Below are 23,653 nucleotides of genomic sequence, written 5' to 3' on the forward strand. Positions count from 1 at the left end.
AGGTGGGTTGCACCGCCACAGAAACGACCAGACTTGATTCGACGAAAGGGGGCAAAGAAAAAAAAAGAAAAAGGAAAGAAAAAAAAACAAGGATCGTGTAGCCAGTGATGCACTCGCTGACACGCAACATGCAGCACCGAAGCTCGCTTAGCTTAAACGAAGAAACAAGAACACGATTGAAAAGGGATGAATCAAGAAATCGAGTGAACGAGGCCTCAAGACATCAAAAAAGGATGAGGTCGGCTACCGATAAGCTGGTGCAACGCGCTGCGCTAGATGACGCTACTCTGCAAAAGATGAGCAAAACTGCTTGAAGGGTCGAATGTAATGGTGTGATTGGTCGGGAAGAGCTTGTCCGGATTCAACCTACGGTTGCGCGGTCGATCAGCGTAGTAGCCATAGGACCACCCACCCTCGTCAGGACGCGTCACGTTGATGATCTGGCCGATGTTCAGTTGGAGTTGTTCGCTGTCCTGCGGCGCCCAGTCAGCAATCGCCACGACTTGCGGGCAATCCCAATGCAAGTAGTTTGACTCGTCGCGTGGCGGATCAAAAGCCTCCAGCCACTTGGTTTTCTCCTGTGCGGTGTTACAATGGAGGATGAAAGGCTCCATATCTGATGCCATATGCCCTTTGTTGAGAAAGAGCATGAATAAGTGTTGAGCCTCGGGACGATCCCCGGGCAAGCCCTCGTGGTCCTGGATCCGAACACGCTTGCGGTGAATTTGCCGCTTAATGATGCTCTTTGATCCAAGAAACTGCTTCTTGAGAATCAAAACCATGTCCGAGAGCAGCACAAGTTCAGCCGGCTTAACTCGTGCCACACGGCCATCCTTGATGAGCACACGCTTCACGGGGCCTCGATGAATCAGAGTTCGTGAAGGCCCTGCGATAGGTTCATGGCCCTTCATGTCCAGCGTTTCCTCAAGCTCCAACAAGCTCAAGTAGTTGTCTTCCATGCGCGCAATCTCATTGCACTCGTCCGCCACGTCGCTGAGTTGCTGGATCAATCGCTGCATGGCCGCATAGTCCTCACTGTCCTCGGGGGTTGCCGCTAAAATGCCGTTCATCAACAGTGGGTAACGCGCGACGCGCTGCACTGGCTCGATGACATAGCTATGGATCGTCAAACCCTTATGACTAGCTTCGGAGAACTGTTGCAGGAAGAGATCCACCTGCTTGGAGTTCTTGCCCAGATGGTGCATGGCCGGAGGTGCCACACGACTGTAGTAGGTAAGCGCGAGGCGCAGTGCATCCAAATGAAAGTCAAACTTATCCACGATGGTTTCCACGACAAGATTCTCGTTACGCCGCTCCTCAAGGTCATCGATGAGAGCTTTGCTAGTCTGCTCCAACCGCTCGACACACTGCCACAGACATCATGAACGAACGCGAGAAGCGCGAGTTAGCTCATAGCCACCATTGACAGCGAGATATTACGGTTAAAGCACCACTTTGACTCGGCAACATTACATAATTGAATAAGTGAAGCGGGGGTACGATAACTCACGTCTTTAAGATCCTCAACAATGTCCTTGGACAAAATGTCATCATGATCCGATGCACGATTGACCATTTGATCGCCCACTTTGGTACGAGCGGCCACCAGGAGGGGCACGATGAATTGCTGTTGGTTTGAACATGACATCCCACAGGGAATGAGCTTTGGTGCGGTTCAACGGCGCCCAAAGAAGCAGGCAACCCTGCTCCCAAGACGATGCTCACCTTCTTGAACGATGCGAGGTTTGCCTTGTACGTTTTTTCAGTCTCGAGGACTTCATTGATGGCATCCTGGCGCCGCAACTCCAGCTTGGTCATGGAATCAGCAATACCCGAGTCAATGACATCCTGGCGATAGCGCCAAAGCTTTGATTGCAGCTCGGATATGGGTGCCGGGGCTGGTGGCGGCAGCGCTGTCATCTCCGCCGGCCGACACTCCTCCACGGATTCGTAAATAGGATCCCTGACAGTGTCCATCACAAAGCAAGAGACAGGTGAGGCTAGAACGGGCATGCACAGGGTTAAAAGAAGAAAGGAGGAAAAGAAAAACAACAGGGGGTGGCTGGGCGAGTGCCGTTGCTAGCGTCACTATCGCCATACCGTGATGGGTTGTTAAAGGCTTCCTGCACCGTTGAGCGAAATACATCATAGACCTTGCTGGAATCATGCCAGTCAGCCTCGTCGATTTGGACTGGGGCGCCATAATCCATGGACACGGTCGTGGCTCCTGCCGATGGCGAAAGATGTTTGTCTGGTTCCTCAAAGTGAAGGTCATCGTCATCACCACCAGCACCGTGTGACCGAGACCTTGCTGGTGCGTCCTCGGCTGGTTGATGGCGGCGAGCTACAGGAACGGATCGACTGTTGCTCTGTGTGCTGTTCTGACTTTCCTGCAAGGCGTCAAAAGTTTCATCATCAGACCAATCAGCATCATCAAACTCATAGTCCAAGTCTAGATCCGAAAAGTCTGAGTTTGAATCCAGGCTGGCGATTGAGGGCGTCCGCTGCGGTGGGTTGACGTCAGCGTCTGCATTTGAGGCAGTGTCCGGCGGCGAGCCGCGCTCTGGTATCGACACGGAAGACGCTTTCTGATCCCCAGTCACCAAACCGGGCGGTGCTGATGCAGGTGGCGCACCGGCCGCAGGTGCAGAGGCTGAACCACCTGCGGCACCAACAACTGTGGGCTTTTTGGGCGGCAGAACCGGTGGCTTCCCACTCGAAGTGTCTGAGGGCGGCTTTGTCACGACAGGAGGCGTGGCTGAGGGGGTAGCAGCAGCAACTGGGGCCACACTCGCTGGAGTGACATTCGTCGGGGTCACACTCGCCGAGGTCGCGCTCGCTGGGGGGCGGGTGGCAACTGGGTTACTTTCAACGTTGACAGCTGTATCGGATGCAGTGGCCACAGAAGTCTTGCGTGAAAGCACGGCCGCAGCCACGGCAGCGTCCAGGGCTTTGTTCACACCCACAGGCTTGCTTGATGGTACAGCCATGGTAGAAGGAGGTCGGGCGGTTGAAGGAGGACGAAGCGCCACGGATGTTGGCCGGGATTGACCGATGGGCGCTGCAATAGGTGTGGGGGCGGATACGAGCGAGGCGCGCGCCTCTGCACGCGCAGAGGCGGCAGCATTGGAGGCTGGACTGGCAGTTGTGGTAGATGTTGCGCTAGTGCTGGGCACTTTGGTTGAGGCCGTTGGAGGAGGAGGATTGCCAAAAATGCCAAAGGCGAGTTGGGCTTGGCTCATCAGAGTGTCGGGATCAGACGACGATACGTGGGGCAGACTCGTCGCCGCGACCTGAGCCATGGGCGAGGGTCGTCCTGAAGCGTTCTGTGAATTGGAGCTGGGGGGTGCGGCTATGGCCGCCGGTGGCGGTGGAGGTAATGCGGTACCGGGAGGGACTGAGGTGGATGGCCCCAGATTGACAAAGGCAACGCTGTTCTCATGAGTGCGCGATGTTGAAGATATGCTTAGCGAGTCTTCCGACGCCGAAACCGATGGTAGAGAGCGTGTGTCCTCAAAGCCAAAAGCAGACTGAAGCCCATCCTTGCTCCAAAAGTTTTCATCGCGCCAACGATAAAACGGGGGGCGCGACGCCATCACGGTGCCCTTTGGTAGCGAGGTGCAAACAAGAACGCAGCACGGCGCCAGGCGTTTCAAGAACAATGAGATGGGCCGTGATAAGCTGGGATGCGTTGGTGGAAATGAGGCAACACACCTTTTCAAAGCCAAAAGAAGCATCCTGCACATTGGCAATCATGCCGTAACAACGCATGCCCTCACAAATGCGGACGGCCTCAAGCTCGTCACCCGCCACGTTCCGATCGATGAGAAACTCAATCGCATCCCGCGCCTTGAAGCATTTCGGATACTTTTTGAGGCGATGCCGGTTGGTTTCACACTTGACGGCCTTGCGCATCTTCTTGGCGGTGTAACTGGTGATTTCGTACGGGTCGGTGTCTTGGAGATTGGTATCCGGATACTGCCAAAAAAAATAAATAAATAAATAAAAAACAAATAAATAAACAGCATTAGCACCAGCACCAGTAATTAGGGAGGAAAAAAGGAAAAAGAAAATGCTTGAAAAAGCATGTCAGGCGCCCAAACAGGGATAAGCACAACTCACCTGTCGTAAAAACTCGGCGAAAAAGGATTCTGCCGGTTGATCATCTTCTAATTTTTCCAAAGTAGATTCGGCATTGTCATCCGGTTTGGATGGGGAAGTTCCAAGATCTGTGGGGAGGCTATTCTTGCGGGTTGGCAGCGTTGGACTACTATCTGTGGAGGTCTTGTTGGGAGGTTGCAGACGGAAGGATTGGGACAGCTTGGTCGCTGAGAGGAAGGTTGAGCTGGAGCGGCGCGGAGCAGGCTTCGGGCGACCGCTTGCCTCAGCCTGTCTTGCCAGATGTTGAGGAAGTGCAACCTTTGGAGGGCGGGGCGGGGGCACCAGGCTTCGCCCACCATGAGGCTTGGCTCTAATGCCGCGCACAGCCGGAGGCGAGGATGCTGCAACGGAGCTGGAATTCCTCGTGGAGGCTGAGTCTGAAGCACGGGTGTCTTGGGCCAACTCGGTTGAGGTGCGTGAGGGTGTGTCTGAGGGCGGTGGGGGCGGGGGATTTGCTGGGTGTGCAGGCTCGCTGCTGGCTTTGAGCCGCGCTGCTTTGACCTCGTCCGGGATGGGAGCCATGCGACGGGTGGCGTTGGGCGAGGGTTTTTGCCCACGCTCAGCAGGAACGGCTTGGGCACTGGCCGCGGCGGCTGCCGCTGCTGCCACGGCAGCAGCGGGTTGAGAAATGGTGCGTCGAGGCACGCTGGGTCGCATAGCGGGAACACCCGATCCCTCGCTCATGGAAAGCGACTGGGCGCGCAAAGTACTCGTATCCTGAGACTTGGGCCGCGGCTTGGGGTTGGGTCGCACCGGCACGATGATTGGAGCCTGGGCACTGCTTTCGGTGTCGGCTGGGGCAGCCGGATTGGACTCAGTGCCACTGTTCGTGGGCGTATCACGGCTATGGGAGGACGAAACCGTTGCAGTTTGGCGGCGCGGAGGCAACTGAGGCCGCAAACCAGCAATAGGGGCCGCTGGTTTAGCGTCGAATGTAAAGGTGGGTGATAGCGAGCCGCGCCGTCTTTGAGCGGCGTCCGCCGCGGCGTCTGCCACACCGCCAAGAGTGGTGACATGGCCGGGCGGTGCATCAGATATGCGCCGCGCAGCTGGTTTGGGGCGAAGGGAAGGTCGGGCGCCTCGCGGTGGAGAGACCTCTGTGGCTTGGTCTGAGTTTCTGTTGGAGGAGGGCGCCGAGTTGGTTGCCGAAGCATTGCCGCCCTCTGCGGCTGAGGTGCGTTGTCGAGGTTGAGGTTTTGGAGATGCGGGACTGGAGATGGCCAGGGGGCTACGAGCGAGTTCATGTGATGGACTGTGGGCTCCACTGGGTCCCGAGGCGCTCGGAGACCGAGGACGCGCTGGCTTGGAATCCCCTCGTGAGTTGACGGGTGAGTTCCGGCGAGGTACTGGAGGCGATGCTTTGTTGGGTGGGGGCGGGCGTGCGATCACGGTTGAGCTTCGCGCGCTTGTCGAAGGTGACTCGGCGGTGCCACTCTGTTTTTGTTCGCCATTTTTGGCCGCAGATGTTGTCCCGCCGCTGCTTCGCCGCGCAGGATTCGAAGAGGCTGACGGAGCGGTTTTGGCTCTTGGTCGGACTTGTAAGTCGGCCGGTTTGGCCGGAAGGGCTGCCAAAGACCAGCGGGCGTTGCAGTAGCAAGAATGAGCGCCGGTGAATCAATTAACCCTTTGGCCAGGCTCGTGTGCGCCCTAAGACTCTTGTGGGCGCTCGTCTTGGCGAGAGGGATACATGACAAGCAAAGCAGATGAGGCAGGTGTGTACCTGGCTTCTGGCTCATGTCGCCAGCAAATCCAGGTCAAGGCGGGAGGGCTTGCGGGCGTGTTGCGGCGAAAGTTCGGTGCACACACAGAGGGGCTAGGTTGAAAAACGCGCAGCCAGGATCAAGCACCGAGCCATGATCGAGCTGGCTTGCCGGCCCACCCTTGCATAGAGAGCTGAGGCCACACACCCTACAGGTACTGGACCAATGTTCAATGAGACAAACAGGGCCCAGTCATGTTGAGCGTTTTCGAATTTTCGCAAGGGCTCAGAAGACGAAGGCTTGGCAGGTCATGCCAGGATACAGGATGGGAGAAAGGCAATAACAGACCAGGAACAAACGGGCAGAGCGGACTTGATGTGTGGCGGTGGCGGTGGTGTTCTGCTTTGTGACTGAGGCAGCAGCTGGCACCTGGCGCGCCAAAGCTGCAGCGCGGCTTGACTGGATGAGTACTACAGAAAGGAAAAGGAAAAGAAAAAAAAAAAAAGAGGGGCAGATGACGTCAATGATGGTGCCAGGCGACAAAAATGAAGCAAATCTGGATGCAAGCGTAACAAGATCCCTCTTCCTCCACCCCACCCTTGTGCCTGGTCTGATGGGGTGTTTGATGAGACAATGTGCAGACAAAAAGGTGGGGCACCAGTCCTGTTGTCGACCCCAAGGAGCGCGCTCGCCAGTTCAGATCGGTGGGCAGTGGCAGGCAACAAACAAACCTGCAAAGAGCTTCAGCAAAACCAGGAGCTCAACACCTCTAGGCACGAGCTCTGAGCCACAGCCACCGTCTCTGCTCTACCCCACCTTGTACAAGTACGCGGAAAAAAAAGACAAGGGCAGTGGAGCTCCAGCGGGGACGAAAGGAGAGGCCAGGGGCGCAGGGCGCGCGACAACCAGATGGATGCGTCGTTTGCTCTCTCTCGTTTGCTCTCTCTCTCTCTCTCTCTTTCTCTTCTCTCCCTCTCGTCTCTCTCAACTGGACCACCATGAAACCCGCAAACACAACAACAACAACAAGGCGGGTTACTGATCCACTTTGCGCAGTGGCGGCTGCATCAAGTTGAAGAATGGCAGCACAAAGTCTCTGTAGTTTGAAGGTTGTCCTGCTACATTGCGATAAAAACCCGAATATAGACAGCATAAACCATTCGCCTGCCAATTGTCAGATGAAAATCAATGCTAGTCTGGACCACTTGGTAGCGGCGCTCGCGCGTCGAAGCCACCGCCACAAAAACAGGTGTGCGCAACAGTTGTTTCACATCAGGGGTCTTCCTATAGACCCATAGAACCCCCATCCGAACCCAGCTACCAACTGTCATCAAGCCCAAGACGCCTCTACAGGTCCAACCAGGCATACAAACAAAAGAACTGAAAGAACTGATTTGTCAGCCTCTCCCTCCCCTGTTCATCTCTCCTCCTCTCTCTTCTCTCTCTCTTCCCTCCTCCCTCAAACCAATTCAATCCCTCTTCTCTCCTCTCTCCTCCCTCTTCTCTCTCTCCTCCCTCTTCTGACCGCTGCGCATCAAGGCAGATTGATCTTTTTCTCTTCCTGCCCGACTTTGGCTTGGATCACTGCCACACTCTCTCTCCCTCTCCCTCTCTCTCTCCCTCTCTCTCTCCCTCTCTCCCTCTCTCTCTCTCGCCGTGTACACACTCACGCTCAATCTCTTCTGCCGCGGGTCCGAAAAGCCCCCGCTCCAGCCCCTTCTGTTGCCACCAGCCATCGTCACCGCAGCTTGCAGCAGCCGTCTCCAGCCCTCGGACCTTCCTTCAGACCGATCGCGCTGGGTGCAGAGAATCATGGCGTGGGAATGAAGTAGAAGTGCAGACCTACCAATAGCCCAGCTCGTGTATCAACCATCACGCACCTGCCCTCGAGAGCCGGAGTCCCTCCAGGGCTTGCCCATCGACTTGACCCATTGCGCCCGTGCTTCTGCTTCATCAGCATTCACACCAATCGGCATGACCAGCCTCTTTGATCGTGCCACGAGCTGCCTCAAGGCCCTGCCTGCGAGCAGTTTGCCTGCCCATGCCCCAGAAGCGCATGACGGCACCGACGTGGCAGCCGCTTACAAACAGGGTCTCAAGACGGCACACACCCTACAAGGCAGTGACCTCTGTGACCTGCTTGGTGTCAACCCTTGCCAGGGCCTCTCCAAAACCGTGGCCAATGCCCGCCTGGACAAATATGGCCTCAACGAACTCGCCCCCCTTCAGAGCACCCTCCTTGGCTTACAATCCTGGTCTCAGAAACGCTATAGTCGCCCCGCCTTGGTCCTCCGCGAGGGCCGCTTTGCCGAGGTCAAGGCTGAACACCTCGTCGTTGGCGACATCATTTACGTCGAGCAAGGTCAAGACCTGCCTGCCGATGTGCGCATCCTCTACGCCCAGCCTACCGAAACGCCCACCTACAGTCTAGACAGTCAAGGCGCTTGGCTCGAATCCCGCAAGCCGAGTCCGCCCGTGCTCGATGCCTTTGTCCCATGCAACATTCCCCCCTTTGCTGCTCAACACGGTTGGTGACCGCGTTCGTCCGTGTGCTTTGCCCCCTTCTGACCTCGTCCTCTCCTTTGGGAATCTTCTGGCCGACTGGCTGTCATTTCTTGTGGGGCCGTTGACCGCCCCTTCAACTGACACCCTTGCCGTCTCTTGCGGATTTGACCCCCTCTTATAGATGTCTCGCCCAGCCAGGCCTTTGATAAGGCCAACAACATGGGCTTTCGAGGTGCCTCCGTCGTTCAGGGCAGCCTCATTGGAGCTGTCACAGCCGTAGGCCATCAATGCCTGATTAGCAAGCTCAAAGTCTCGCCCCTGAAAGATGGTCAGCCCCCTCGAGTCACGCAACGAGTGGACAAGAAAAAGCTGCAAAAAGTCGCTCTCAAGGTCGAGTCCTTGGGTCTACGTGTCAAGCACTTTGAAACCTACCAACCCCTCTGTGGCATGCGCAATGTCACCGTTATCATCTCCGTGAGCCAGAGCATCGCCGCCGAACTCAACCCAGCCCTGACCAAGCTCGTCATGCAGGGCTTTCGCATCATCCTCGCCTTCTGCGGTGATGCCAAGTCAGACGTCGTGCGCCAGCTGCCCAACCCAGCCATCGGCTCGCCCATTGACTTGGATCGCGTTTACGATTTTAGCGTGACGGCGGCCATCAACGAGTTTGTGGCCCATGCCGCCACAGAGTCTGCCATGCTAACTGTCGCGACCTCTGAAACCATCAAGGACGTTGTCATTGCGGCCAGCGAGCACTTCAACAATGAACCTGTCGTTCTTTTCTCCGATCGCATCGAAGATGCACCCGCCCTGACACGAGCCACGCTTGGTGTTTGCTCTTGGCTGGCACCGGCCACCGTCCTTCAGGTTAGTTTATCCCATTTATTTTTTTTTTTTTTCGCTTCTCTCGCATCCTTGGGGATTGGTGATGGTCTGCCTTTGGTTCGGCTTCCTTTCCCTTGCTCACCGTGCCATTTTGCCATCCTGTCATCCTGTATACTTGTGTAGTCGGCACATGCAATTGCTGGACCCAAAGGTCTCGAGCGCTTAGCGCTGTTTCTGAAGGTGTTGAAAGAAAGCACCGAAATTCTTGGTTGAGCCTTTTTTTGCCCCACACCACCAATCAGCTGCTGCCATGTAACATTCTGATATCCTTTGTCAAAGTGGCGATTGGAGTGACCAAAGAACGTCCAGTCGAGTAGTTGCCAGTTCTGGCCCCTTTGTTCCGCTGCCATTGCCCCCGGAAATTGATCTTTTACAGCTAGCTGCCTTGACAACGAGCTTTGGAACATGAAATCACACACACACACACACAAAATTCAAATTTGCCAAAAAGAAAGCAAAACGAGAAAGCAAGCGAATTGAATTATCATCAACACCACCGGGAGTCAACACCCTCGAGCTCGGGTCCGGGGCCTTGTCTGGCGACGTTCCACCTCCATACGGGTGTGCACCACCATCATGCTGCTCAGTTTGACACCGCTGGAGTACCTCAAGGTCAGTGCCGGCTTTGCCGATCAGATTTACCGTCATCGGCACTGCTGCCTCGAGCTCTTCAAACCGCCTCCTCAGCTCCCGAATCAACCCCCCTTGCGGTTTCGTCCGCCTCAGGTGCCGGGCCTTGAACGCAAGTGTCTGCAGACCTTGCCCTCATCCTCGGGCAATGCAGACAAAGTAAGCTCTTGCGATCCTGATGCGAGGCGCAATCTATTTGCGCTCTTCCGTCAGACTGGGATTCTGCACGAGCACACGACCATGCCAACATGGCTTGTTGAGATGCATCCGCTGACACCCTATCGCGCCGCCCCTGACACAGTTGGTCGTGGGTGACCGAGATGGCTCCGTTGGCGTTTTCGCCCTCAAGAAGGGTGTCCCTCAGGTACAATTCTGCTTCCACACAGAGTCGGCGCTGTTCCCGGCCAAGTGCCTGCGTTGTGCCTGCTTGTGCCTGCCACGCTCATTCTGTTGGCTCCTGTGAAACACCTCCTTCACAGCCCGTCTTCAAGACCATTGGTGGAACGCCCATTGATAGCGTTGTTCTATACAAGGAACGCATTTTTGTGGCGGCCAACACCGAAGTAGGACCCGTGTTGTTGACAAACGACAAACCCTGGTCGACGCGGCCCCAGCGCCGCCGCAACTCATTCTCTTGTCTGCTCCCTGACGTAGGTGCGAGGATACAGCAAGAAAGGCAAAAACTTTTTCAACATTTCCACCTTCATGGCCGAGCGCATTCGTCACATGTACGATCAGTTTTAAGTTGGACTAGAATTGTCCCTTGATTCTCAAAGACACGCGCCTACCCCTCGTTTATCCTGATTGGACGTGTGTTCTTTCCCGGCGCATTTCCCAACCACAAGGTGTATCCGGGACAAGACGTTGCAGCTCGCTGGAGAGCACGTCTATTCCCATTATATCGACAACATTGATACCCACCAGTACATGTGTATGGAGACCATCCTAGACATGGTCACGGTACAGCTTCCCGATGACTGTGAACTTGTGCCAGCCCAAGCGTGAGTCGAGGCGTAACCTGCACTTGCATCAGAAACGATTCACATTCTACTCCCACCAGCGCCTTGAATTCACCTACCGACGTTTTGATGGCCAGGCCACCGGGACGCCCGCCACAGCCTGTTTTGGCATGTGCTGATCGCGTGCTGAGAGTGCTTGAGGTGATTTGAGCCACCCACGCCCCCCCCCCGCCGTGGTTTGTCTCATTGTTGCCGTTCTCACACGATCACGGCCGACCGCCAATTCAGGACAACCGATGCACACTGACAATCAGCCTGCAGGAAGTCCCTTCTGCGTTGGCATCTTGCACCGGCACCACACGTAAGATCGGTCAAATGCCTGCGCATGTGGCAGTCAGTCCAGATGGGCTTGTGCAAGAATGCCTTCTTGCTTCGCTTTCCACGCCCGTTCTTTGAACTCACGGTGATCTCTTGCTTAGGAGGTGACTCGGATGGGCGACTTCTTTTCGGTACCCAGCAGGGTTCCTTTGGCCTGATTCAGCTTGGCGCGTAAGTCTGGATCGCACTTGCCCTGTTCCAGCGTCATGGGCAACTCAGTCCACGGACATGGCGCCTGGCCGCTTTCCAACAGAAATGGCTTTCAGTACATCTGGATGGTTGAGGCGGATGGCGAGGATGCAGGTTTGTGTCGTTTGGTTGGCCCTTGACGAGAAAGTGATGAAAGCAAGAAACCAAAAGCAGCAGCTGGCTCGTCATCAAAGCACAAACAATTCCCTTCTCCCTCTCCTCTCCCTCTCCTCTCCCTCTCCTCTCCCTCTCTCTCTCTCATTCTCCCTTTGCCTTTAGCCGTCAGTGCCATCGCCGCCTATGACGTCTCTGGTGACAGTGTGGAAGAGATTCTGGTGGGACGGCTCGACGGCACCGTCCAAGTTTACGCCTTCAACTCCCAGCACCCCGAGGACCCACCTGAAGAAGTCTACATCATGGTACAGTGAATGACTCTTGATATCTCGTCTGAAGGGCTTCAGGCACCCGGTGAAGCATCTCACTCTGCTTGCACCGCTTTTCGTTTGGACGGTGCATTCAACAGAAATTCAATTCAGGCATTGCTTCCATCTGTGGCGCCAAAGCGACGTCCCGCCATCATGCGGAGGTCCGACACGTCACAATCATTGATTCGCCTGCTGTACCGACGCCCAGTCCTGGCATTTCTTGTCATTACCGCTGGGCGCATCAAAACGATGCGGTCTCAAGGTTTTGCCTGGTGGTGTCAATGATTAGGTCGTTGTGGGCACCTTCAATGGTCAGATTTTGGGTCTGACCACCGATCCAGCCGCAGAAAGTTATGCCACTGCCCTGCAAGGCGATGCCACTGTGGCGGGAGGCGAGCAATCTGTCGCCCGGTACGAACGATGCTGCGCATGTCAGGCATAATTGATTGCCTCTTGACCTGGCCAGACAACTTTTACATGGCGATGCACCTCGGATCATCAGGTTGGAAAAGTCCATTGCATTGCTTGAGCAACAGCTTGCTGCTGCGCAAAGCAAGGGCACAGCCGCCACCTTGATGGAGCAATTGGAAGTCCGCCACTCGGTATGTGCTGTATGCCCCCACCAGGACGCTCGAATGTTGTTATTCAATTTGTTGCTTTTTTTTTTTTTTTTTTTTTTTTTTTTTTTTTTTTTTTTTTTTTTTTTTTCCAAAACTTCTGATGCAACCAATGTCTTGCCAGTTTGACTTGCGCGCCCGCGAGGCGAGCTACGTCTTGTCGCTTGAAGCACCGGTGGCCATTAAGATGGTGATCTTAACGTGCGATGTGGCCGTGGATTTGCTGGACGCCAAGACCAATGCGGCTGTGGCCACCTTTACCCTCAACCAAGTGGGTAGATGGCTCTCTGAAATGCATTTTGAGCCTCCCGGCTTACTTTGCAAACACTCAACAATGCTAAATCAAACCCGCTTGGTGGCACGACAGGCTACGCGTGGAGTCAACGCTGCCTATCGATTCCAAAGCAATACATCCCAGCTCAACTTGAAGGTAGGCTTCGCATCCAGACTGTTGCACTGGAGCTTTCATGATGAATCGCTCCATTTTGGTAGCTTGAAGCGAGAGGGTCAATAGAAGGAAAGAGCTGTGGCATGACAAAAAAAAAACAAAAAAAAAAACACAGCGGCTTCCTCAAGCATCCTGACCGCACCTTGTGCATAGGTCCGCTCAATTGAGGGCCAGGCCGGAGTTTTGGAGGTATTGTCTGCCATTTCATGTTGACACCTGATGCGGCACCGCAATCACTCAGGCCTGCGTGTAATGGCGTGACGAGATGGATCACTTGCTGTTTTCTTGTTATGGTGTGCCCCCGTCTGCAGGTTTTTGTTGTTCTTGACATTCCCATGACCATGGCGCGATCCTTCTCCTATCCCATCCGTGCGCTTGCCCTTCACGAGCGCACCAACAATCCGATTGATGAGAACCGGTGTGACCCTGATTCTTGTCTTGTTTCGTCAGCTAGCCAGCCACTTGCATCTGTCGCTGACTTGCATGGACATTGCGTGTCTTAATGGTAGACCATTGAGCACCTTGAACCTCAAAGGCAGCTTTGACGTGCATCAAGCCATGGCTTGGCTGGGCAGGTGTCTACCTGGCATTAATGCGGCCGAGTCCGCGCAAAAGGCCTGCCTTCAGTTTGAGTCATCATATCTTGGTACACAATTGGAGTTGGATGTGAGGTAAATTTCATGAAAGAGCGACCTCTGGCACGCTGAAAGAACGCGGATGTAAGTTGCTGGGAGTGGCCATGTCTCACAAGCACATGCTACTTCGTAGTGATGGCTCACTCAAGGCGCGCGCTGACAACTGGTCCACTCTCTGCATTGTCCGTGATGTGGTGTTACGCGCCGCGACGGAAAGCAATGCGCGCATCGAATTTAGCGCGGGTACGCCCAGACTACACCATCTCCGTTTGAATGCCAAATTTTGATGCCGAGGCTAAATCGCTGGCGAACCTCCTATGCGTGTCTCTCCGCAGATTGCCATCCAGAAGCAGCGCTGTACATCATCACGCTACTGGAGCCCATGCTGCGGGAACAGCTGGAATTGACAAAGAAGATTGAGATTCTACAAGCGCTCAAAGAGCTGGAAACGCAAGAGGGCAAGGCCGAGGCCTTGACGCCCGACTATGAGCAGATTCTTGGTGAGTTGTCGCTTGGCCTTGCTCTTCGTGCTCTCCCGCCTTGGCTCGTGCTCACCCTGCCACGCTGTCATACATGCTCAGTGCACGCGGCTGAATTGACGGCCGCATTCGAAGCCCACCCCAGTCATCTGGAACGTCTATATGGCATTATTACGGACTTGTACATTGATTTGGCCAAGGCTCAGGTCGGTTTGTGCTGAATTGGACGTGGTCTGCACAGCCACTGACAACCACGAAGCAAGGGAGACGGGGATTAATCCAGGCGCTCGCGCATACCCACTCAATGGTATCTGTACGAGACGAGTGATCGAGCTCAGAAGAAGAAAAAAAGCAATGCGTGCTTACTCATAACCATGTTATGGCTACTTTGGCAGGGTATCAACGGCAAGCCTCATATTCCCCGAGTGATTGATGCTCTCAACGATGAAAACTTTGACATGTTGGTTGATATGTTTCACCAACTGAACAGTGCTGCTTAAGCCCCATGAAAAATATCATGCTGGGTAGTAGGGGGCGTGTGCCCATCTCCAGCATCGCAGGAGGACTCGCGACCGGAAGATAAAGCTTGCTTTTAATGTTCATGCCAGGCAAGGCGCATTTCTTCGTCGGTTGAGATGGCATCCGAGTTAATTCAGAGTGCTGAGCGCCCGCTGGTAGCCATCTTGTCGCACATCCTTGAGAAATTGGACGAGCTCAGTGCCACCAGTACCACGCTCGGCCGGTCCACCGTCACCCTTGACTTTGCTGTCAACCAAAGCAGGGTAAGCACGGAAGAGGCATGAGACAAATTTGTTTTTGGTTCTTGATTTTGTTGCGTGTTTGTTTGGCTTTTGGCTTTTGAGCGACGTTGCATTGACAGGGGGCTGCAGGCAAGAGACAAAGAGCGGTGGGCAACTGGTCGAACTGCAAGTCATTGCAATGATTCGCACGCACCGGGCTGGGTTGATGATGAAGCGGGCTACGATGCGGAGGTGCTCGTCGCGGAAAGCCTTGAGAGCCGCCGCCACACCAGCATAGGCATCGCGTGCTGCCTGTGAGGATTCGGGCAAGAAATGCTGCAAGACCTCACGCTCAATGGCAAGCTGTGATAGAAAAGCACGATGTCGCTCCACCATGTAATGACGCATAGCTTGGAGGTAGTGCACTTCTGTCTTCTTGTCCGGATCTTCGACGGCCGTGCTCGCGTCACCCGCTGTTCCGTGCCGTACGCCCAAGAAGACATCCAGGGCCGCAATGGCTGGACTCTGAGCAGCAGAAGCGCCAAAATAATGCCTAAGTATGTCATAGGCCAAAGACGAAGATTATGTGAGGGCTCGGCACGAAGAGTGCCATGATCGAGTGGCGGTGTTCAACGCACTGAGGCTGCTCGTGGTCAACGCCGGCGTAAACAACACCATTGGGAAGATTGGGATTATTGCGCCAGCCCGCAAGAAAGATGCGGATTTGATTGTAGAAAACATCTGGGTCCAGATGTTCGTGCATGCGGTGCAGTGCCGCCTGACTGGCTTCGATGGATGCGCTCACGCCGTGGAGGGCAGCAGTGACGCCTTTCGCAGCAAGAGCGTATTTGACCAGGGAGAAATCCAGCGGCGAAGCTTGATATGAGGGTTCAATCTAATCAAATGGCGCTTGACAGAGCAATCACTCACCTGCACTATCTTTTTTGGCGGCTGCCTCAATGGCACTCAACATGTGTTGCAGGCTGACACCGCCACGGTACTCAATCTACCCCAGCTTGGTGTGAGAATAGCGTCGGCACGACCCACGATAGGCGTGGCAAGCTCACCTCTGTGGTGACAGCGTAAAACCAAGTTTCGTCGGGAGCTAAGGTGCACAAATTCGTGAAAAAATTGGCCAGGATGAGTTGAGTCGTGTCGGCTCATCTCATCATCGGGCGTACCACCAACCCCAAATGGGGTGAGCTCTTGCTTTGATGCAACGACATCGACCTACTGCCGGTAAACGAGTGGAGAATGTCAATGTTGTCGGCCAGCGGGGGTAAACTGGGATCACGTAGGTTCCAGTTGAACATGTCCACCGTGTAGTGCGTGGCGATTGGTGCGATGCCCAGCAGTCTATGCGTTGCTTTCAGCGGGTGAGAGGCGAGTCAGAAGCTGGAAGGCGCTTCGCGATGGGTCAAGGCACGAACCTGCCGGCGGCATGGGCAAGGGTGGAGAGTGGAGCAGGGATTGTGTCGAGTCCTTGTTCTGCCCCAGCACACCACACATAGGCATTGGTAGCCATGGTCAACAGATGATAGGCGTGAGCTCGCTGACGCCAGGGCAGCCGGCTGAGCGCCTAGATGCCGTCAAGTTGAAGGCGTGGTGAGGCGTTACGCGAGCACCGCGAGCATGGACATCGAAGCTTCGACCGCACCTCTTCTGGTTCCTGCTCCGGATCCAAGACAGCTTGCGCAGCATGGAGAAGCGTAGATCGAAAGGCCTCGGGATCCTGCATGGCCGTACTTAATTGCGACAACAAGGCCTGTGCAACACACGGATTGCGTCCAAGAAGGTGATGTGAGCTGTGAACGGCGCGCCATGGAACCACGCCTGCCCTGCATGGCACTGGGTCAGTGTGCGGCCCACCTCGAGCTCCTGCCAGCCAGCAGGTAGGCGAACATCCTTGGCTTGCACAAGGGGCAAGAACCCGTTCTGCTCAGACGTCTCGAACGCAGCCAGCTGCGCTCGCAGCGACCCGCCTTTGGCTGTGCTCGCCATGCCTGCAGTTGTGGTGACGGCTACTTCGGGCATGGCTGACAACCACCCGAGCGACCGTGCGTCGTGACCCCAACCGCAAGTTGAATAGCTCGACCTTCGAGGGTGGCCCGCGAGTGAGCATGTGCGCGCGTGTGTGTGTAACACACACTTTTCTTTTACTCAACGCGACAGATTGTGAAAGCACAACATGAGATCCCTTTCGCGCATTTGTCAGCTGTGTGTGTGTGTGTGTGTGTGTGTGTGTGTGTGTGTGTGTGTGTGTGTGTGTGTGTGTGTGTGTGTGTGTGTGTGTGTGTGTGTGTGTGTGTGTGTGTGTGTGTGTGCGTGTGTGTGTGTGTGTGTGTGTGTGTGTGTGTGTGTGTGTGTGTGTGTGTGTGTGTGTGTGTGTGTGTGTGTGTGTGTGTGTGTGTGTGTGTGTGTGTGTGTGTGTGTGTGTGTGTGTGTGTGATGACATCCAATGGTTGCAGCACAAGTTACACCCGCATCATAGATAGACACGGTGAGTCATCGGTGTTTCCAATTATTGACTTCTGTTGGTATAGGAGGTGCAGAACGCAGGGCAGCGCGCAGCGCGCCTGCGTGGCTAACTCAATACCGACTTTGTGGTATCTGCAAATGCCATCTCAACAAACAGCAATTTAACAACACGTGTGGGCCCACCGCCACGTGTGCTGTGTGGCATCATTCGAGCACAATGCGCTCGACCGCTTGACCGTTGCTTTGATCCTGCTCGACCGCCACCTCAGCCAGCTGGCCGTTGTCTTGAGACAGCACGACATCCCGGTACTTGTGAAAGCAAACGGGAAGGGAATCTGTGGGCCGCAGCAGGACCTCTTGCTTGACAACTACCCATGCCAAATAACGCAGTGATGAGCGAACCAAGGCACAGGGACAACAGGTGTAGCCACCAATGTGTAACCACTGTCGCAAATCTTGTAGACCGACGCGACTGACCTCGCAGTACGTCATTGACAATGGCAGGTGCAGCTGCTGGATCTTGCTGCATTCGACGACTAACGTCAGCAAAATAAGCCGAGGCTGGACCTTTGTACCTACTCCACCCAATGCCGAAGAAAGTGGTGGATGAGGAACCTTTCAGCACAAATGCTTGCTGCCATTCTTGACTCAAGCCATGAGCGCATATCCTCGGGGCTGACCAGCGAATCAAGCGCTTCTCCAAATCGCAAAGCTGACCCACGGCGCCTCTCGCCGCTTCCTCCTCGCACTAATTCCAAAGTAAAATAACAACAGTGAGAAGAGCATGTGTCGCGTGAAGCAACCACCAAGGGAACAGGCCGCTTCAAGGAAACGCACCACTTGTCGAAACAAGCGTGAACTGCGCACTTCACGCAAGAGTTCTGAATCGGCAAAGGCCGAATTATCCAGCGGGTGCAGCTTGATAGCAGCCTCCTTTTCCTTTTCCCGTTCCTCGCGCTCCGTTACATCACGTTGACTCCTGTCCACGACACCACCGATGCTTGGTCATGACACGTGTCGAGCACGAAAATTGTGCATTTGCGCCTCGCAGCAGTTTTGGACTCCCGCGAGCCCAACATTCAAAGAAACGCACCGACTTTCATCCATAGCCTTAGACATGGCCATTCGGTTCACAAGCTCAATGTACTCCTCATCCGCCAGCTCCTAGTTGCACGTATTGCAAAGGAGGGGCGAGGGCAGCCCAATTGAGCTTCAACAGACAAAGCGACTTGGTCGTTCCTTCCTCCGACCCCCCAAACTTCCAAAGAAACTTTGCGTGCACACAAGAACAAGGGTTGTGCAGCTCAAGTCGCCCCGAGCTGACTAGCTGCTTTTGAAAGACAGACACGTTCAAGGGTGCACACTCACGTAAACGGCGCTTTTTGAAGCTTCCTCGCCCTGCTCATGCAAGGAGTTGATGGCGTTCAAAACAAATGGCCATGGCACTCGGCGAATTAACGAATAAAGTACCACACTCTCTGCGTCAGGCTTGCATTGCTGTGTGGGTTGCTCCGATCTGGTATTGACAAGAGCATCGTTGAGTCAGAAGACGACAGGTTTGCAAAGATCTTGAGGCTGATTTGCACACACACACACACACACGCACACACGACCGTGCAACGATGAGCGCAACTAACGTGGCTCGAATGGCAAACTGGCGGCTGGGATTGAGCTCGAAAGAAACCCGTTGGCCCACAAAATCCACCTTGACAGCACACAGCTCGCCAGAGAGGTGGACATAGCTACACATGCATGGGATGCATCGCGTCAAAGTCTTGTGAAGAGAGCGCATCAATTGGCCCTTAATCTTGCTTGCCGTGCTCAACTTACAGCGGATGTAACTTTTGGCGAGTCTGATGCTGCTTGTGACAAACATTGATGGCACGCACGAGCGTATCAGGGAGGTGTGTCCAGCTGACAGCCCCTGGTGCCTGCGATCAAGACACAGAAACATGAATGAGACGAGCAAGAAAGTAGCTGTTTGTGCAGCACCGAAGAAACCAAAGTACAGCGTACCCCTCGCAGTTGACCCCGAGTAATGTTCATCATCCAGCGTGGCTGTAGTTCCCCGTTAAGGAAGATGGCGTCTGTAACTGCACGACCTGCCGCCCCTATAAGCACGCCAAGTTTAAAGCACATTCAACCACTGCCTCTCCCTCGCTCCCTTCCCCGCGCAATGATCAAAAGGAAAACGAGGGCCCACCTGCCACGGTCGTCGGTGGTGCGTGCTGTACAGCGGTTGGGGGTGGGTGGGACTGATTGCTGGATGAGCGTGGCCCCGTCTGCAGTGCTGGTGACTGTGAAAACGCATGCTGACGCTCAGACGGGGGTTGAGACGGCAAACGCCCTGGTGCAGGCGGCACCACGCTGTGCCGCGGTGTAGCAGAGGTCTGCGATTGCGTTGAGGAAGTGGCTGCGGCGTGCTGCTTGGACGGCTTTAAAGTCACCAGCGCCCGCTTGGCAGGAGGCGCAGCAGTGCTAGAAGCTGAAGATATGGAACCATGTCTGGCGGGCTTCGCCTGGGGCATGCGCGGCCCAGCGACTGCCTGTTGCTGGAGACGATGTCGTTGTAAAATCTGGGAAATTGAGCAAGCAAAAAAAAAAAATTACATGTGGACGTGGAGCACTGCGCGACTTTAGCATTGAATAGCATGAGCAAGTCAGGGCTGCTGGACACGAACCTGGCGCGCCAGCTCCTCGAATGGCTGGCGCTGGGCATTTGAAAGCCCTGTCCAAGTTAGTCGAAGGACATCGTCGCTGGCAGTGACACCCGCTCTTCTTTGCTCTAAACACGAGGCAACGTATCAGGGAAGGCAGGTGGTGAAAGAGCGAAAGTGAACCGGGGTCCCACGAAGGAAACGTCAAGTGTATGTCAGCACGAAAGCTGATAAAGGGACCAGGGCCAGCGCCACATTGGACGCCAGGTACGCGGCGGGACATAGACGAACGCTGGCAGAAAACGGTGAAGCCGGTCACTTGAAGTGAGGATTGCTTGTTGGCATCGGACGGGATGCGCTGCTGTTGATGGGAGTGTGCCACTGCTTGAGCGCTGGGGGGAGCACGAGGCTGCTGGTGCGCTGAGGGTGGCTGTGACTGCGGTGGGACCAAAGCATGAGCCTGGGCTTGCGTCTGAGTCAGCGGTGCCTGAGACTGAGACTGAGACTGAGACTGAGACTGTGACTGTGACTGTGACTGTGACGATTGGACTTGAGCGCGGTGCCAGTTCAACGCAGCATTGGTATCCTGGCCGAGCTGGTCCTGTTTGACGTCTTTGAGGGTACCGACTGGGCTCCTGGTGTGTGTCATGTGGCACCCGTCGATGGTAGGCAGCAGCGCACATGATTAGGTGAGAAGGCAAGGCAGAAAGAGGCGTCGACTCGAAACATATGCGTACTGACCAAAAGGCGGGGTGCACCATCTTCCGAGCCGTAGGATCACTCTGCATAATTGCTTTCAGTTGTGCGATCAGCTCAGCCTAGTTCGTGATCGCCCCGTGCCGAATCAGATAAGTTTGGGCGACATGAAGACACGTTAAATTGCCTACAACTGGAAGAACGGGAAGCCACGCGTAGCAAGCAGCAGTCGTGCTGCTCTTTGCGAGGGCTTACTTTTTTGCCATAGGTCTTATACCCCATGGCTCTGAGATATAGCTTGAGGTCGGCCACTCGAAGCTGGGACCAAGGATTAGCCATCCTGACCGGTGGAGTCTGCAGTGCGCCGCCTATTTGACGGTTGGTCCAGCTCGGCCGTTCAGGATCTTTGCGCCAAACCAGCTCGCACGCCAAAGGCGGGCAAGGCGCGAGAGCGAACCCCCTGCGCGACCCGCAATTCAACGAACGTAGCGCAGCCCGCCGTCGCACGCCCGTCCCTGGCGGTCTAGAATGACCATCCCCGCCGCCACCTTGCCAAAAAAAGTGTGTGTGTGTGTGTGTGTGTGTGTGTGTGTGTGTGTGTGTGTGTGTGTGTGTGTGTGTGTGTGTGTGTGTGTGTGTGTGTGTGTGTGTGTGTGTGTGTGTGTGTGTGTGTGTGTGTGTGTGTGTGTGTGTGTGTGTGTGTGTGTGTGTGTGAATGCACGAATGTGAGAGAGAGAGAAAGTGTGTGAATGTTTTATAACGATCTTTTATCATCGAGTGATGAGTGATGGACAAGTCAATTGGACGAGGCTGAAACTTGAACTAACTGAAGGCTGGTGGCAGCGGTGGGCATGCCAGCGTGAAACCTTTGGACGTTCAGGGGAAAGACTCTGTTGAGCATAGGAGCCAAATCATGCAAATCACAGACTTTGGAAGAAAAAGGAAAAGACAATAAACTCAAGATTGAAATTCAAAGAGAGACAAGGGGCATCAAGCACTCGACCTCAATCGAGCTCAACAGGCATTTAGCACATGGTCATGGTCATTGCTGCTGGGCTTGGGCTTAAGCGCGCGTGTACAGGGCCTTGCGGCGAAACCACTTGGCAATGGTGTTGCCGTTGGCGTCGACCATGGCGACACGTTCGCCGTGAACCCGAATTTCTGGCTGGAGTTTGTAGCCCGCAGGCTGCTTGCCAATGTCAAAGGCTTCATAGCCCATATCGGCAAAGCTGGGGATGTTGAACCCTCGATCTTCCTCAACGGTAAAGTCAGCCTCGTTCACGGCGTAGAAGCGAACGATGCGGTCTTGAATGGGCTCGACTTTTTCACCCTTCATGCGTCGCAATAAGAGGCAAAGCGACTCGCCACCACTGGTGAGACGGGCATCTCTGGACCTATGTAAGGATGTGTTGAAACAGAACAGCCCAATGAGGCGACCGGTAATACCCCAAGATCGGAGAGTCAGCAATCGGGAGATCATGAGGAAAAGCAATCAGACAGTTGAGAATGGACAAAACACGCCGGTTGTCGCGGCTACGGAGATTGACATACCGTTTCCCCATCTTGAAGAAATGCTCAAAGGCATCGAGATTCACTAGCTTGCCGCGGGCCGTGACCTCTTGCTGCACCCAGCCGCGGCCAAGCCAGCCCTCTAGCTCGCCCAAGAGCTCGTGCGCCCGGCCTGCGGCGAAGGCTTTATCCACTGCCTCAGTGGTGAGCCAAGCCGCAATGACGGGGCCGTGGTACAGCTGACCAGCCACCTCAATGCAGCCCATGCGCCCTTCAACCTGAGGGATGCAGTGCTGGTCCACCCACAGCTTCTTGTGTTTGGCAACGTGGGGTTTCAGGCGTTCAGAGTGGACATGATCAAGAATCTCCGTCTCGTGCTTGGCCTGAAAATCGCGAAGCACAGAGTCCCAGCGAGTGCTCATGATCTTGGCAAAGTCAAAGGCCGGTCCGTCCCAACGGTAGGAGAGCGCGGTAAGCGGAGCCTCATCATCGCGGGCAAAGGCCACGTAGGACCAGCGAGGGTGATCGCGCAGGTCGCGCATGATCGTCTTCCATGACGAGACATCCACGTTTGTGTTCAAAAATACTTTGAGTTTACCGGCCATCGTGCTGGGATCGGATGCTTGGACGGCTTGGCGTGATTTACACGAAAACATTGAAGCCTGCAGTCACCAGAGCATAAAAAAAGACCGGGATGGCAAATGAAAGTGAGCTGATGGCAAATGAAAGTGCCCACCGGTAGCTCACTGACGAGAGAGTCAGGGAGGCATCAACGCGCGCCTGATTGCAGACCAAAATGAGCCCCTCTCAACAAGCCGTCTCGAGAATAGTGTTTGGCGCGACCCGACCCCGCCCTAGGACCATCCAACCCACCTACCTCAGTCCGATGAAGACACGAGAAGAAGAAAATGAGCCTGATCAGTGATCGAGCGTGATCAAAGCTCTCTCTCTCTCTCTCTCTCTTAAACTCAAACTCTCTCGTAAACTGTCTCTCTCTCTCTCTCTTTGTTGGTTGTTTGACATGTACGGTTGTCAAGGGGCTAAACAAAAGGGTTCACTTTTGAGGACCAACTTCAAAACATGGGACACCCGGACTATTATGGCGCAGAACCATTTGGACACATGCATAGTTGTGCTCGTTAGGTGGAAGTGGTGCCATAGTGGTTGGCCAAGTTTTCTTGGTGAAGGCCGAGAATACGCTCAAACTCCTCCGTCAATGGTCGCAAACGTTTATTGCGCCGGCCCAACTGCTGCATAATAACACGTGCTGAGCATGGGAACGTCGTTGGCAAGCGGACGACGCACGTTCTGATGAGCGCTATGACTGCTGGGGCCCAGGTCCCAAAAAGTCGAGGTGACAAGGCATGAATGAAAGAGCCATGGGCGAATCACACACCGTTGGCCGCTTCTAACTGCTCCACTGCCACGGGGGTCGCCCGTGCCATCTTAATCAATGCCTTGATCCCCACCTCAACGTGCAACTAAGCTCTCAAAAAGTGGCAAGATTAAAGCTGTTAGCTTCTATCGGCAACATGCCGAAGCTCAAATCAAAGTCTGCGGAA

General features: G+C 54.8%; 6 protein-coding genes across 6 annotated transcripts; 2 read left to right on the top strand and 4 right to left on the bottom strand.

Annotated features, from left to right (window-relative positions):
* Positions 1-272: 272 nt before the first annotated feature.
* Positions 273-5,897, bottom strand: MONBRDRAFT_7068 (uncharacterized protein; the record flags this gene model as incomplete). Its single annotated transcript, XM_001744644.1, has 7 exons — positions 273-1,367; positions 1,511-1,627; positions 1,726-1,963; positions 2,101-3,605; positions 3,715-3,978; positions 4,123-5,726; positions 5,882-5,897. The coding sequence occupies 7 exons, from the start codon at positions 5,895-5,897 to the stop codon at positions 273-275; spliced, it is 4,839 nt and encodes a 1,612-aa protein (XP_001744696.1).
* An 877-nt stretch (positions 5,898-6,774) lies between these two features.
* Positions 6,775-14,511, top strand: MONBRDRAFT_31853 (uncharacterized protein; the record flags this gene model as incomplete). Its single annotated transcript, XM_001744449.1, has 26 exons — positions 6,775-6,895; positions 7,008-7,110; positions 7,160-7,214; positions 7,405-7,519; positions 7,819-8,388; positions 8,548-9,233; positions 9,978-10,040; positions 10,183-10,245; positions 10,361-10,444; positions 10,536-10,609; positions 10,727-10,841; positions 11,129-11,201; positions 11,320-11,389; positions 11,472-11,521; positions 11,687-11,826; positions 11,931-11,993; positions 12,122-12,243; positions 12,335-12,434; positions 12,574-12,720; positions 12,817-12,879; positions 13,209-13,315; positions 13,407-13,568; positions 13,666-13,775; positions 13,868-14,032; positions 14,114-14,217; positions 14,407-14,511. 26 exons carry the CDS (start codon positions 6,775-6,777, stop codon positions 14,509-14,511), a joined length of 3,630 nt encoding a protein of 1,209 aa, XP_001744501.1.
* Positions 14,512-14,658: 147 nt separating this feature from the next.
* On the bottom strand, positions 14,659-16,436 carry MONBRDRAFT_31854 (uncharacterized protein; the record flags this gene model as incomplete). Its single annotated transcript, XM_001744645.1, has 8 exons — positions 16,409-16,436; positions 16,182-16,330; positions 15,986-16,107; positions 15,819-15,856; positions 15,682-15,757; positions 15,390-15,579; positions 14,966-15,304; positions 14,659-14,935 (listed from the first exon to the last, which is right to left on the bottom strand). The coding sequence occupies exons 2-8, from the start codon at positions 16,274-16,276 to the stop codon at positions 14,659-14,661; spliced, it is 1,137 nt and encodes a 378-aa protein (XP_001744697.1). The 5' UTR covers positions 16,277-16,330; positions 16,409-16,436.
* Positions 16,437-16,572: 136 nt separating this feature from the next.
* On the top strand, positions 16,573-17,246 carry MONBRDRAFT_24242 (uncharacterized protein; the record flags this gene model as incomplete). The annotated part of the gene is made up of 2 exons (XM_001744450.1): positions 16,573-16,643; positions 16,967-17,246. 2 exons carry the CDS (start codon positions 16,573-16,575, stop codon positions 17,244-17,246), a joined length of 351 nt encoding a protein of 116 aa, XP_001744502.1.
* Positions 17,247-17,433: 187 nt separating this feature from the next.
* MONBRDRAFT_24243 (uncharacterized protein) lies at positions 17,434-20,921 on the bottom strand (the record flags this gene model as incomplete). The annotated part of the gene is made up of 14 exons (XM_001744646.1): positions 17,434-17,597; positions 17,707-17,804; positions 17,910-17,977; positions 18,067-18,208; positions 18,323-18,393; positions 18,598-18,745; positions 18,867-18,971; positions 19,060-19,160; positions 19,246-19,340; positions 19,433-19,805; positions 19,911-19,957; positions 20,178-20,415; positions 20,624-20,704; positions 20,838-20,921. 14 exons carry the CDS (start codon positions 20,919-20,921, stop codon positions 17,434-17,436), a joined length of 1,815 nt encoding a protein of 604 aa, XP_001744698.1.
* Positions 20,922-21,368: 447 nt separating this feature from the next.
* On the bottom strand, positions 21,369-22,979 carry MONBRDRAFT_31855 (uncharacterized protein). The gene is made up of 3 exons (XM_001744647.1): positions 22,965-22,979; positions 22,134-22,753; positions 21,369-21,976 (listed from the first exon to the last, which is right to left on the bottom strand). Exons 2-3 carry the CDS (start codon positions 22,745-22,747, stop codon positions 21,646-21,648), a joined length of 945 nt encoding a protein of 314 aa, XP_001744699.1. The 5' UTR covers positions 22,748-22,753; positions 22,965-22,979; the 3' UTR covers positions 21,369-21,645.
* Between the last annotated feature and the right edge of the window lie 674 nt (positions 22,980-23,653).

Source organism: Monosiga brevicollis, genomic scaffold (assembly GCF_000002865.3).
Source record: "Monosiga brevicollis MX1 MONBRscaffold_6 genomic scaffold, whole genome shotgun sequence".
Lineage (NCBI taxonomy): Eukaryota > Choanoflagellata > Craspedida > Salpingoecidae > Monosiga > Monosiga brevicollis.

Coding starts and splice junctions, on each gene's coding strand:
- MONBRDRAFT_31855 (XM_001744647.1), bottom strand. CDS start 22,747: ATGTTTTCGTGTAAATCACGCCAAGCCGTCCAAGCATCCGATCCCAGC. Junction 21,977..22,133: donor TTCTTCAAGATGGGGAAACG/GTATGTCAATCT, acceptor ATCCTTACATAG/GTCCAGAGATGCCCGTCTCA.